Source organism: Pundamilia nyererei, unplaced genomic scaffold (genome assembly GCF_000239375.1).
Source record: "Pundamilia nyererei isolate P.nyererei 1_Seehausen unplaced genomic scaffold, PunNye1.0 scaffold00041, whole genome shotgun sequence".
NCBI classification, from domain to species: Eukaryota; Metazoa; Chordata; class Actinopteri; order Cichliformes; family Cichlidae; genus Pundamilia; species Pundamilia nyererei.
Genome location: NW_005187442.1, coordinates 1740323 through 1754088, shown reverse-complemented (window position 1 = coordinate 1754088; position 13766 = coordinate 1740323). Strand labels below are relative to the sequence as shown.

The 13766-nt window shown below is 40.7% G+C and overlaps 1 protein-coding gene across 2 annotated transcripts in view; it reads left to right on the top strand.

Moving 5' to 3' along the window:
• Positions 1-13766, top strand: part of lpgat1 (lysophosphatidylglycerol acyltransferase 1) — a 63232-nt gene that overhangs the window by 26167 nt on the left and 23299 nt on the right. For both annotated transcript variants that reach the window (XR_311686.1, XM_005731078.1), the window contains exons 3-5: positions 423-541; positions 2560-2655; positions 8930-9209. Coding sequence is in view for 1 of the 2 variants with exons in the window: in XM_005731078.1 (XP_005731135.1) it covers positions 423-541; positions 2560-2655; positions 8930-9209 (495 nt within the window). In the remaining variant the exon portion in view is untranslated. The remainder of the gene's footprint in view (positions 1-422; positions 542-2559; positions 2656-8929; positions 9210-13766) is intronic.

Genomic DNA, 13766 nt, shown 5'->3' with positions numbered 1-13766 from the left:
CACTCATTTCCTCCATTACCGCTGGCTGCTTCCCAAACAAATACACATGTGCGGCACGTAACAAGTCACGTGACGTGACGCTGCGGCTGTGATTCGTTCGGCTCTGCGCTACTTAATTTGGATTGGCTGTTTTTGTTAAGAGGACAAGAGAGATGAGGCCTATCGCAATAGTTTAACTTTTCTATCGAGGAAAAGTTATTTCGCAATACATATCGTTATCATTCTATCGCCCAGCTCTACCATGGCATAATAATGCATCTTGCAGTGTAACATCACTTTAAGATGCAGAAACACAGGAGGTTTAGTGAAAACTAATGTAAATACAAACTTTGTTTCCATTAAAGCTCCAAAGGTTTGAAGAGTATTACTTGCACAGCGTGTTTTTCATTAAAGTGCATGCGTCTTTTTGTTTGGTCTCACAGTAACAGAATGGGGTGATGATGTGCGGCCGATCTCCGAGGAAGAAGCCATGGTCATCGTCAACCACCAATCAACAGGAGATGTGTGCACACTCATGATGTGCCTGCAAGACAAGGGAACGGTAAGAAAGGACAGGGATGTGTTGCTTTCTTGTCACCTCCCCTTGGGGGAAAGTGTGTAACACTGTTAAGGATGCACTGTCAACATCTTTACACAAAAAGCAGTGCGGACGTTTGGACCTGCGGGCTGTTCCTGTGAGAACAAACATCACCCTGAAAAGCCTTTTGGCTAAAATTATGTTAATTTGGAAACATAATTCTTGTCTCAATTCATCCTTAAGCATTTCACATTAATGTGGCTGTTGACTTTGTGCATCATGCCAGTTTTGAACGTTTCACCTCTGTTGTAGTAACTGAGGAAAGCGAGGACACACAGTGGTGTGCAGTGGGACACCACTTTTAATAAACAAATAAATAAAAAACATGTTCTATTTATTAATTTATTTATTCATTGAAATGATTGCTGTGAGTCTGATTCGAACACAAATACAGGAGTCGGCCACTTTGAACAGCCCTTTTGATTACTGCATTAGAGAACTCCAGCTGTGAAGTGATCAAAATGACATTATATGAACACATAAAACAGCTAAAGTTGGATTTAAAAAAAAATATTGTTAAAATGAATGCTGCAGGAAGCTCATACTATACATTCATGCTGCCTGCTTAAGGCTTTCTTTGTGACTTCGTGAAATAATAATAGTAAGTAAGTTACTCCACGCTCACCTTTACCTGACATGTTTTACCGTAGCAAGCCAAAGTTGGTTTAATAGATTTATATGAGGAAAAACAAATGCCAGTTACCGGTAGTTGCATCATTTCGAGTCCGCCAGGTAACAGGATATCTTCCCTTTTTTTCTCCCCTCCCTCAACGTTTTCACTTCTTTGCTTATGTTGAGGCTGCTGGCTTGTGGCAAGGTGGATGGTTAGTTTTATTTTTAGGCACTTTTCCTCTGTTAGCATCTTTAAAATGTGTTTGTTAAGTTGGGTGAAAGTGATTGTAACAATAAATCTAATCTGATAGTTCAGTCATTTTTGTTGTGAATCCCCCTGGGATTTAATTTTGGAACTTTGTGTTTTAACTCGCTGTGAGGAGCATCCATGATAACATGATTTGGTTGTTGACTGGCTGTGAGGTGCGCAGTCAACAACTGCTGCCAGAATGGCATAAATTATGGCACCAAGATGTGAACTCTCCTAACCCTGCAACTATTTACTTGTTTGTGTGTTGCGCATGTGTCAAACAGACCAGTGGACATGCTTGAGGCTAACCAGCTGGTCACCGATCAGAACAGAGGATGCTGAAAATGAGTGGATGTTGCTTGACTTGTAAATTAGTCATCAGGAACACCCCCAATTTTAACTGTCTAGTCCGCTGCTAACGTCACAATAAAAATTGTTTTTGACCGCTACAGGAAATTTTCCCTATGAATTCTTAGTGATGTTTAGTGAATTCCAGCGTTAAGTGTTTTCAAACTACTGTTGTACTGTGTTAATAGATTCATGCTTTGAGTTTTCATAGCACCAAGGGGAATGTGTTTATTATCTCCTTGAGAAAGAGCAATAGTGATGGGAGTGTGCAGATGCTGGCTCTCTTGCATTTTTCCACACCGATCACTGTAAACGTACAGGGAAGTGTAATGTCAGTGCACATGCACACCTATTCCTCCAGGAGTGATAACTAACCTCAGTCAACATGTGTTTAGTTAAATGTATGTCATGCCTGCGTTCTTATAGGACTCCTGTTACCGTAATTGGGTAGCACTATAAAAATCAATGCAGACGGCAGTGTTGTTGTTTTCCCTTTTTTATTTTTTTTTGCCGAGAGCTGGCATTGGATTGGGGCAGCCAAGCTACACTGCACAAACATGATGACATGATTCGCCTCAACAACCGCATCCCGGCCCACTTTATCCTCTTAGCACTGAAAGGACAGTAAGCCAAAGCCACATGGGTGCAGGTCACGAGGGCAGAAATACTCAGAGGGGCAGCATCAGTTTGTGCTGTTCACGTAAACTCTGCTTATTTAATTTCTTTTTTTGTTTTTTATTTAAATTATTATTTAATTTTTTCTTTCTTGCAGGTGGTACGAAAAATGATGTGGCTGATGGACCACGTGTTTAAATACACCAACTTTGGCCTAGTGTCCTTGATCCATGGGGACTTCTTCATTAGACAGGTAAGTAGCCCAAAATCTGGAGGTCTTACTTTTATCTTTACTTTTGACTTTAATATGTTTTTTTTCTTTTCTTTGGTTGTTGTTAGCATTAACACAGTCTGCTTCACATTCTTAGCCTATTTTTTTTTTTTTTTAAATTGGCATATTAGCCTCAAAGCTTGCAGAAACACTTTTTTGCCAAAGGATAAAAGTCTATTTTTCCACACTTGTCAACACCTTGTTTTCTTCCCCTGAAGTTCTGAGAGTTCAAACCACAGAGCTTTGAAGTCGCAACCCATCTCATTAAACCCCAGTTACTAGAAGCCTGTTATTTCTGCGCTGTCCACAAGTGAAGCTACTATCCATCTGCTTGTTCCAGCTGGACAGCAGATATGTTAGCAGGCTTTCCTGCAGCCATGGTGTCCCGAGAAGGGGAAAATGTCAGCAGAGAGTGGTGTGGGAGGCCTGCTGAGCCCCTCTGGGTCAGACTGGGCTCTTTTGTTGTGGGGGCAGCTGAAGCAGAGCTCTGACAGGACTACACACACATCCTACAGGGCTCTGACTGGCCAGGGAATTCTTGGAATATCATGCAAGTTTGAGAGGTTAATTTTAGGCAAGATTTGTGCTAAACTCATTAGTGTCAGTGATACACTTACACAAAACCAAGGGGACATCTATTAGATATCAACTACAACAGCACAGCACATCTATATTGTGGCAATTTCCAAGTTTTACCAAAAAATGGGACGTGAGCATCTTGATATCACAATGATGAAAACCACGAGAGAGGACGGGCTACACAAATGCAAAAGCTTAACACATAAACCCCCGCGGAGCATCATTTTGTACACACAGTACACACAGAGAGGCATGCGACAGCAAAGAAGAAGGGGCAAGACTGCAAAATAATCGCAAATATAAAAAGAGGTGTACATCTAGTGAACGTAGATTAGTCATGAAACATAATGTAGTGATCTGCAATAGTATTATTTAGTTGCATTATTTCTGACTAAAAATAAGCTTTTAAAAAGGTTTTTCTAAAGACAAAGCAGATTTTTCATGATAGGCATTCAGTCATGAAATTGAAGCCATATATTCATATTCATCACCCAGACTATCGTACCCCTGTGTGCCAGAGTACACAGGATGTAATAAACATTTATCGGGTTACATAAACATTTGTTGCCTTGGATGTTAGAAATCAGCACGTTTAACTTCACTGAGTAAATAAAGCCGGTGAACTTAAACGGCACTAGCTTCCAACTGGACAAAATCTCGGAGGTCATGACTTAATATTAAACAGAAGCGCTGCTGAGGGGCTGTCTGTGTTGATCCACATTTGTTTTGTTGAATGAGAAGGCTCCCACGCTCCTCACGCTTATCATGCTGTTGTTGCACTTTCTGAGCTGAGCAGAAATGCCCTGACAAGAGGGAATTAAATTTTTTAGGTCATGGAAATGCATTGCCGTGGAATTTCACATCAGCCACCGTGCCGAGGGTGAAGCAACCCGAGCCTGCTAACAGCCAGCTGGACAGGCCGTAGTAGGAAGTCTGAGCGGGCTCAGTCATTTCTGCCGCCCTCGTCTCTCTCTGAAGTCCCCTCTGGCATTCCTGCACGTGCATTCTTGACATCCTTCCTCAGAATCTTTCACACATCCACACAGTGCAGCAAGCAGCTGCCCCGGCCACCCTGAGCATCTGCTGTCCACCCAGGCTGCCAGACGTGTCTCAGACATTGTTATGCAAAACACAATCCACCATTCCTTAAAGTAGGGGTGGGCGATATAAACGATATAAATTTGGCCAACGATAGAGATTTTGACTATATCGCTCTATCGCGATAGCGCATGTTGACGATGTCATCAAGCTGCGCCTGTCTTGGTCGAAAGCATCACAGCGGCTAAAACCGTTATCATCTGCAAATTATGGTGGGCGACAGTCACAGCAAAGAGATGAAGCACTTTTGAAATATGGGGAAAGCCAAAAACTGCGCTTCCTCCACTTCCGTAACATCGATTCATTAGTGTTGAATTGTCTTGCAGCTGTTCTTGTCCCGTGTTGTTGCAGTATATTAATAACTAACCTTGTATTGTATGGATGCATAATCTCAGTTGTTCTCCTGACTGAAGTTTGGCCCGTGTATAGCATCCTGCTATGCGGCTGCATTTGTCCCTGACCACCAGAACCCCCCACGTTAACTTTTATCGAGTGGAGAAAAGTTGGCGTTCATCCTCCAGCTTCACTGTGCTAATGTTATGCTAACATAGCTGTGTCGCTAGCAATCACGTAGCACAACATTATATACCAGGTAGTCCAACTTCAGTAACCCTGCAAACGCCACTGCTGTTTAGTCTTCTGTCTTCATTTATATTGGAAGTGATAGCAGAGCTGTACGTTTTAATTCGTTTCAAAAATCTCTGTCAGAACATGGTATGAAATGTTTAGGTGTAAACTAGCGAGCTAACTTTCTGTTAACTTCTAACTCCGTTAAATTTAATAAATTATGTTTTCATGGATGCCTGGATGAATTGTTACACCTGGTAAAGCAGCAACGCTGATGATTTAATTAAAGATGAAAGAATTTAGATCGTTTTTAACTCTTAGTGTTTGTTTGACTTTGGGACCTGAAGAGGACTGAGTTTTGGACACGGATTACTCCGCGAAGCAACTCACTACGGCAGCCATAATGCTCTGACAATCCATCAAACAGTGCAGCTTACCAAAGTTGTACTAAAACATTTTTTAACAGATTTCTGCACGCCCAAATCGGTTCGAGGTCAGTAAGCACAACCAGAATTCATACATAAGGCACACTCTTGATTTTTGAGAAAATTAAAGGATTTTAAGTGTGCCTTATAGTGTGGAAAATACGTTATATAGAAGAAAAGAATATATTGTGATATCTATCGCTACCACACATGCTTCAAATTATATCGCGATATGAATTTTAGGCCATATCGCCCAGCCCTACCTTAAAGGAAATAACAGTTATAAGCACACCTCAAAATTACAGTTCTTGCTTTTAATTTTAAGAGAGAGATAGATAGATCGATAGATATCTATCTTACTTTTTCTTTCTAGTGTTGTAATGAATGTGTTTTAAAACATTTTTGTTGTTGTAAGTGTAATAGGCAATAATAATATATTTTTACTCAAATGTTCAAAAAAAAAGTTCAGATGTCTGTTCACAGTGGTCATGGTGTGATACACATTTGTAAATTAATACTTTATATCTTTGGCAGTTGTAAAACCGGACAGTTGATGACTTTTTGCATATTATTTGCTTATTAAATTAAGCACCTATTTTTAGTTCTTTGACTACAATAATTACTCCTTGGACTATAAACTGTATGGTGGTAATAAGAACTTATCTAGTCTAGCGCAATGGCTCCTCAATTAAGCCAGTTTTAACCCTTATGAAGATGGTGTCATTTAGAGCTGTTGTTGAAATTGAACTTCATGGTCATTTTAAATGCTGCTGTCATTGAAGAGCATTGCCTTCACCACCTTGCATTTCTTCCTCTCTAGTGGAAAAACATTTGTTAGCTCATTAAAAAAAAACAACCTCCAGCCTCCTAAGTGAAAGAAACCTCCATTCACCTTTAACCTTTATATTAGGATTTATTGCAGCACTATTGTTTGCTTTAGTTTATCTCAGTGGACCCGATAAACTGGCAAGTGAGTAAATACTTGACTAAAGCCTGTGGGAGGGTAGCTAAAACAAAGCTGAGACAGGTGGAGTACATTAGTTTCATTTATAAATTCAGCTGCTGAATATTGAGTCATATCAAACCCCAAATCTAAATGTAATATTATCCTGTAATAATTTAGTTTTATTTATTTAGCAGTAGTTCACAACACCAGCCATCTCAGGTTGCTTTGTAAGGTACACACCGTATTAGAGAGATAGGGAGAATGAGCCTATGACCCCTGTGAGCAACGCTCTTGGTGACAGGGAAACCAAAGAACGCCCTTTTAACAGGAAGAGTAGGGAGGGGGAGAGAAGCATAGAGAGATGAGAAATGTGTTGTAAATATGAATGTAGCCAACATGAGGTCACATATTGGATTTGAGCTCCATAAATTGAAGCCTCAACTTTAGCATTTTTGCCACCACAATGTTTGTTTCTTGGAGCTAGAAGTGACCTTGAATAGGAAAGTAGTGTTAGTTTATCAGTAAATGCTATCATCTCTGTTAAAAAGCAGCTTCCATAAACTGTACAGGTGCAGTGCATACATGACCAAGATCCTAGAACTTTATTCATCAGAACTGAAGCACAAACATTTAGGCAGGCTGCAGTCCGTATCTCACAGCGAGCCATTTTATTAGTCAGTAAATTAAATCAAAATGCCAAAAGGCTTCAGCAGCTTGGGTGTGATTTGATCTGCTGTGCATGTGCATACAGTCTGTCCTGTCCTAAAGGCTAAAGAAATCAAAAAGATTAAAATTAAAAGCTCCAGTAGAAGCCAACAGCACAAACTTGGTGGTCAAGTTCAGTAACTAGCAAACAACAATTCATGCTATCGAAGTTGGGACACTTGTGCCAAATGGTCGTATCCCTAATTCTGGCATTATTAAAATAAATAAATCCCCTATAGAGTTATGAAGGGGTAATTATCCATAGAAGCAAAAAATGTTTTCTGTATCTTGAAGTTAATGTGTTTTTAATAGCCCATCAGCCTTTCTCTGAACATCTTCAAGTTTAACTTGAAGCAAAAATGCCAGATAGCACAGCAACTGACAGACGTATTTATTTACTGCTGCCAGAATGGCATAAATTATGGCACCAAGACATGAATTCTCCTAACCCTGCCTTACTGGGGAAATCCTCGCTTCTCCACAGAAACCCTGACTTTCAGTAGCAGCCCCTTTTTAACTCTAGGAATGGTTTACCTGACATTGGAACTTGGCCAACTGTAGTGTTATGGCACAACAATAATGTGACACATTGATACTACCAGAACCTTTCTGGTCCTACACTGTCAAGTCACAAAATGTACAATGAACAATTTCTTGTTCTGCAATATTTACCCATCCAGGTCGAAAATAGGTCCATATTTAGGTCATAAAGGTCCAGGTCCATATTTTGAAAACTTTTATTTTGAGCACATTGTCCACTTGTCAATGGGTTAGAGCAGCGGTCCCCAACCTTTTTTGCGCCACGGACCGGTTTATGCCCGACAATATTTTCACGGCCTTTAAGGTGTCGCGGATATATACAACAAAATAAAACTAGTACCGGTATCGAAAAAATAAGATTTATTCATAAGGCATGTGAAAAGACCCAGGAGAACCAAGTTAACGATAAAATCGATAACAAAATAACCCTGAAAACCATAGATTTCACACCTGAGCCTCAACTCTTGCGGCCTGGTACCAAACAACTCACGGACCGGTACCGGTCCAAGGCCCAGGGGTTGGGGACCCCAGGGTTAGAGGTTTGATCCCAAAGTGTTCTTGGGCAAGATTTAACCAAAGATTGGTTCCAGTAATAGACCGGCACCTTGCACGTGTGTTTCTCTTTAAATTGGAAAAACCTGAGTAAGTGCTTTGTGAGAAAGCTGCTGTATGCTTGCAGATCATTCCCTTTGCCCACTGCACCGTAACTCTAAAAGCAACATCGTGGACTATACTCTTCATTTTCATGTGGCTCTTGTAGCTGCTGTTAAACTACATCAACGGTATCAAGGTCATTTTTGAGCTTGTGATGTGTGGAGTCTCCTAATGCCTTTCTACCTCTGGAAATCAGCATTTGTAGCTGCCGCTAAGAATAAATCTTGAAATGACCTTCTTGGCCGAATACTCGGCTGTAGCTGTTGTGATGCAGCAGTTGTAGTAGGCACAGCTGCTTAAATAAACACATGTGCTCACAGAGAGCAGCTTGCTGTCCTAATGCATTTAAAATGAACTTTGACCAGGCCTAACATAAAAATCAATCCCGGTCCTCCTCATCCTGTTCCTGCTAATGCTCTTAATGTTGTCAAGGCCATCATGTTTGCATCCATTTCGGTGGTGCCGTTAATGCGGCTCGGGGAGTTACTGCACCTAACTTGTGATTTGTGTGTGTTTGAATTCATTTGCTTAGTCGGTTCTGCTCTGTCGAAAATGCTTTCTATCTTATCAAGTTAATGAACTTAGGGTGTAGCCCCAAATTTTTTTGTATCCTTGGGGCAACTAGTGAAGAGAACTGCTTATTTTAAATGCGGTCAGCCCATTTTAAGTTGAATTTTTAGGTTGAAAAATAGACCTGAAACCTCCTTTTGAAAATAAATGCTTATTTTCTGTGTTTCTTCAGGGTAAAGCTCACCGAGACAAGCAGCTGGTTTACCTGAAAGAGCACCTAGATAGATACTACCACAGCCGTGACAGGAAGTGGATAGTGCTGTTTCCTGAGGGCGGCTTTCTTCGCAAGAGGCGGGAAACGAGCCAGTTGTTCGCCAAGAAGCACTCGCTCCCCCATTTGACCCACGTCACTTTGCCTCGTCTCGGGGCCAGCCACGTCATACTGAAAACTCTGGGAGCCCAGCAGGAGAACGGCAGTGTGGGCGGCGACACCAGCATGCTGAACACGACAGGTAACAAAAACACACACACATGGGAAAAGCCTTTGGTTTAAAGTGAGACAAACTGATATAGAAACTGTTAGTTTAGACTTGGTGCCAAGGCTGAAGGTGTTCTTTGAAAGTGCAGGATTTTATCTCAGGAAGTTTTCTGGGGTTTAAAAAGCAGAGTCTGGATAAAGTTGTTTCTCCCTTCTTTTTTCTTTTTTCTTGATTTCTGTGAACTCTCTCCTGTTTATTTTCACCTGACATGTGAAAGTTCCTAAATTGATACCAGCAGGAGAGACAAATTGCTGGGAGCTTTGTGTCTGTTATTTATTTATTTATTTATTTGTTTTAAAAATGTGATAAATATGCTGATCCACCTGCTGTTGGGACCACAATTACAGCCACAGTAGTTTATTATTACTTTGATGTGAATACTATAAATACGTATTTCTAATTGGTAACTAAATCTGTAAAATAAATGTAGCAGAGTAAGTGCTGTGCAGTTTTTAACCTATGCTAGCTGTGGGTATCATGACGTGAACATGGGGTGGCTGCTGTGGGCTGCTGCAGATTTAAGGGTCACAGCAAACTAAACAAGTAGTTTGTGTGCATATACATTTTGTGTTTTTGCTTTGTGGATGGGAGGAGCTGAAAAAAATCACTTTTCTTCATATTTAAGCTTTTTGAACCTTCGAAATTGGATAAGCAGGGAAGTTAGATGGGTTTAATATTTAACTCTTGTTGTCTTTTACTTGCAAATTTTTGAACTACATTTAACAAGCATCGTATATTGTAGAAAAACATGATCTGGGTCCATTGTTTCTGTATGGACACACTGCAGCTCCACCATAAACTACGCCTCTGGTCATCTTTACTGTTGTAATGTTATTAACTTTTATGTTGAGAAATAATTTTTAGTTGAGAAGGGAGTGAAACCATCATGCTGTTGAATCCTGTTCCCCCCCCTAGTGGCTCCTTCCTGCTGTGGCTTCCATGATAAGTTTAATCCGGTTACTTTTAGTGGCCTTTAAGTTTTCCTTTAATGTGTCACTCACCTACCTTTTTGTACCTATGGATATATGCAGATCACAGTGTGACTGTGTGACATTTTTGGAGTGCAGGAAATGAATTTGTCTATCTTTTCTAGAAGAAATATCTTTCATATTACAGTTAAGATATTAGTTTGATCATTACAGATACCACCACTACAGTGTCCACCCATTGTACAAATCTAGGAGGTTCCAGTTTTTCCAGATGTGCAGGTAACTTCTTACTGCCATCAAAGTACTTCTAAAAGAAAGAAGCCATATTTGGTTTGCTGGGACAAAGCACTGCAATGTCTGACCTGTCAGTTTTTCTATACAGCAATTTTGCTTAAAAAAAAAAAACAACCCATAAATGAATTGATACTGAATGTATCAATTAGGCTCCTCCCACCAGCTTCCAGTGGAGGCTGTGCTATTGCTCAAGTATAACCAAGAAACAGTGGATCATCATTACAATAACAGGGAGGGAAACATGCCTGCAACTACATGCAGAAATTGTTGTAAAACTCTAGTGTGGACTTGCATCAATGCAACTACACGATTTGCTCACATTTCCTGTTCAGTTGTTGATGGGCTCTTTGGGGTGAGGGGTGTGACAGGTGTCATCTTTGCTACTGCTGACTTCTCCCATAGATTTCCTTTTTTGATTTGTTGAGGGTTTTGTCTCTCTTCTGTAATGTTTTTACTACCAATTCCACCTCAATCAGTCCAAGACGCAACCTCATACTGCCCTCAGGGATCAATCCTCTAACATGTACCCATAATAAACTCTTATAATTATATACATATTCTCCCAACGTTTCCTTAACACATGACCAAGAAATATGAGGATAAATTAAATTGATTTATTTATGTATGTATGTATGTATTTATTATTATTATATTTATAATTCATGAAATCTAGTCTTACCAATCCTTTCTCAATTTGGGCCCTATTTCAGGAGGACCCACTTAAATCTGCTCTGTGGACTAATATTGGAATACATGTTTTGTTTTTTACTCAGCAAATTTATCCAGATAACTCAGTAAATCTGCTGCTTGGAGCAGTCCTCAGCAAAAAGAAGGCATTAAAACAGCGATAAATGTAAAGCTTCAACGAGTCCCCCCCCCCCAAATGCCTGTGTACGCTGCACACTCAGTGTCGACCCAGCGGACTCTTCTTGGCTTTCGTTCAGAATCCATTTACGGGGGTTTGGTGTTAATAGCAAATTGGAGGGACTTTGAGCCAGCATTATTGAGAATGTGGCCCAGACTTTAGCCTTCCTCAAGTTTGCTAGCGCAGCTCTGTGTCCTACAGCCTCAGCACTAACAGCAAGATGCTGTCTGATTACTCCTCTGCAGGACAGACACTCAGACTGAAGATGAGGTGTCTCTTGATTGGCCACTGTAAAATTTAAATGAGTACAGCAGCTTTATTTACATACTGACGGTGCTAAATGTGCATTTTTTTTAATGCACCGGTCTGATTAAGTTCAAAATATTTACTGCGTTAACAAACGTAGGTGTGTGCAGAGGTTTTTGTGTTTATAATCTCCATCAAGGCAAACTATTACGAACGTTTTTTTAAGCATTTTAGGCACGTCAGTCTTATTCATGTGTAATCGTGCATTATAATTTGACCTTGCTGTACATCCAGTTCATATCCTCGTTCATGTTATGTCCTTTCCTCCGTTCCAGCAGCTCAGGAGGACGGGAAGCTGGTTGTTGCAGCAGGGCTTGTCCTTCCACTTAAATCTAGCTAATGGCATTAAAACATAGGGCAAGAAAATACACATGCCCAAAGGAGCGTTGTGTCCCTCACTACCCTGTGCTCTTCATTTGTGTATGTGTGTGTGGCTGTCTGATGAAAGACACAGTTCTGTCTCCCTCTGACCCTCACTGATGCTCTGCAGAGGTACCCAGAGCTCGCTGACTCACTCGGAAACAACCGGGCCACTTGAAGAAAATGGGATTTGATGCAGCCATGCAATGTCACCCGGGCTGAAAATGTCACTCTGTGCAAACACAAAGATTAGCACAGCTCTGTGGAAAGGGCTGTCCCTTGGACCAGTAAGGTGTGTGTCATAAAACTGTATTTACAGTTGCCAGGAAACAAAGTTCGCCATTGTGAGTCATTTAGGGTGGGTCATTAGGGAGCTCCTAATCACCCAAAAGTCAACATGTTCGATAACACCAAAAGTGGTTAAATCCACTTTTCAGTCAGTAGGATAGACAGACAGTTGTAGGCTTAAAGTGCAGCAATTTGGCCTGAGGAGTGGCCTCAAAGAGAGACAGTGTTTCCTTCCTCAAATTGTTTACCAAAGGATGGGGCCTATCTGTTGTCATTTTAAATTACCGTGGCCGGTGCTGTTACACTATTGTGTGCCACAGCATATAGGGTGCCAACAATACTTTGGCTCAGGGCCCCATTCTTTGACCAGCCATTCACGGGAGACTGATAGAGAAGGGATCCAGTTACCCACACAGGGATAACTGACGTTAGCTATTTCCATTAATACCAAGGATGCCTGTCAAGTCACTGATATTGGTATGAATCAGTCGACTTGCTCCTCAGCTGCTTCTTTCTGTCTTCTGTCTGGTGTTGAAACTATAGAAACAGAGGTGTGTACTCTTAAAGGTCAAGCTTTCTACGCACTCGTCTCTTATCTAGATTCATAGAAGTGTAGACAACCTTTGTAATCAGTTATATTGTCCCAGCTGCCCAGAAGAAATCCAGTAACCCCCACTGACGGGCCCGCATATATATTCTCCACAGTTTACAGGTTCCCTGCAGGTCACTGATGTCTGCAGATTAGGGGTTGATAAATTAAATTAATTACCAACATGAATAGGTGACACCTTCACATTTAAAAAAAGGTTACTTAACAAACACAACAGAATGTTTCTCGACTCCGTGTGGATGACATGTATATAATTAGACAGTTGTTTCAATAAATATTAGAAAGCAGTACCCAAGCCTTGCTTCATCACATCTCACTTTACATTAATAGTGACTTTACACCATAATGCGGTGCATCATCTTCGTCCTTTTCTCACCCCACATGCCACTGCCTGTTCACAGCCTTGTTACTTCCCGGATCGACTACTGCAACTCTCTTCTTTTTGGTCTTACTCAAAAATCCATCCACAAGCTCCAACGCGTCCAGAACTCTGCTGCTCATATTATCACCAGGACCCCTTCTATCCATCACATCACGCCTGTCCTGCAGCAGCTTCATTGGCTCCTGGTCAAATATCACATCAATTTCAAAATACTGTTGTTCACATTTAAGACTATTCATCATCTCTCCCCTCCATACCTCCATCCCATCTCGGTGTCTGAGATCTTCTTCTCTTTCTCTCTCTGTCCCCTCTCCCCATCTTGCCACCATGGGGAGCATTTGTTTTATGTCTTATGCTTTTATGATTGTGTAAACGGCTTTCTTTTATGTTGCTTTTATTATTCTGCTGTGTACAGTTTCCTTGAGTGCTTTGAAAGGCGCTTTAAAAGAAAATTTATTATTATTATTATTATTATTATTATTATTATTATTATTAA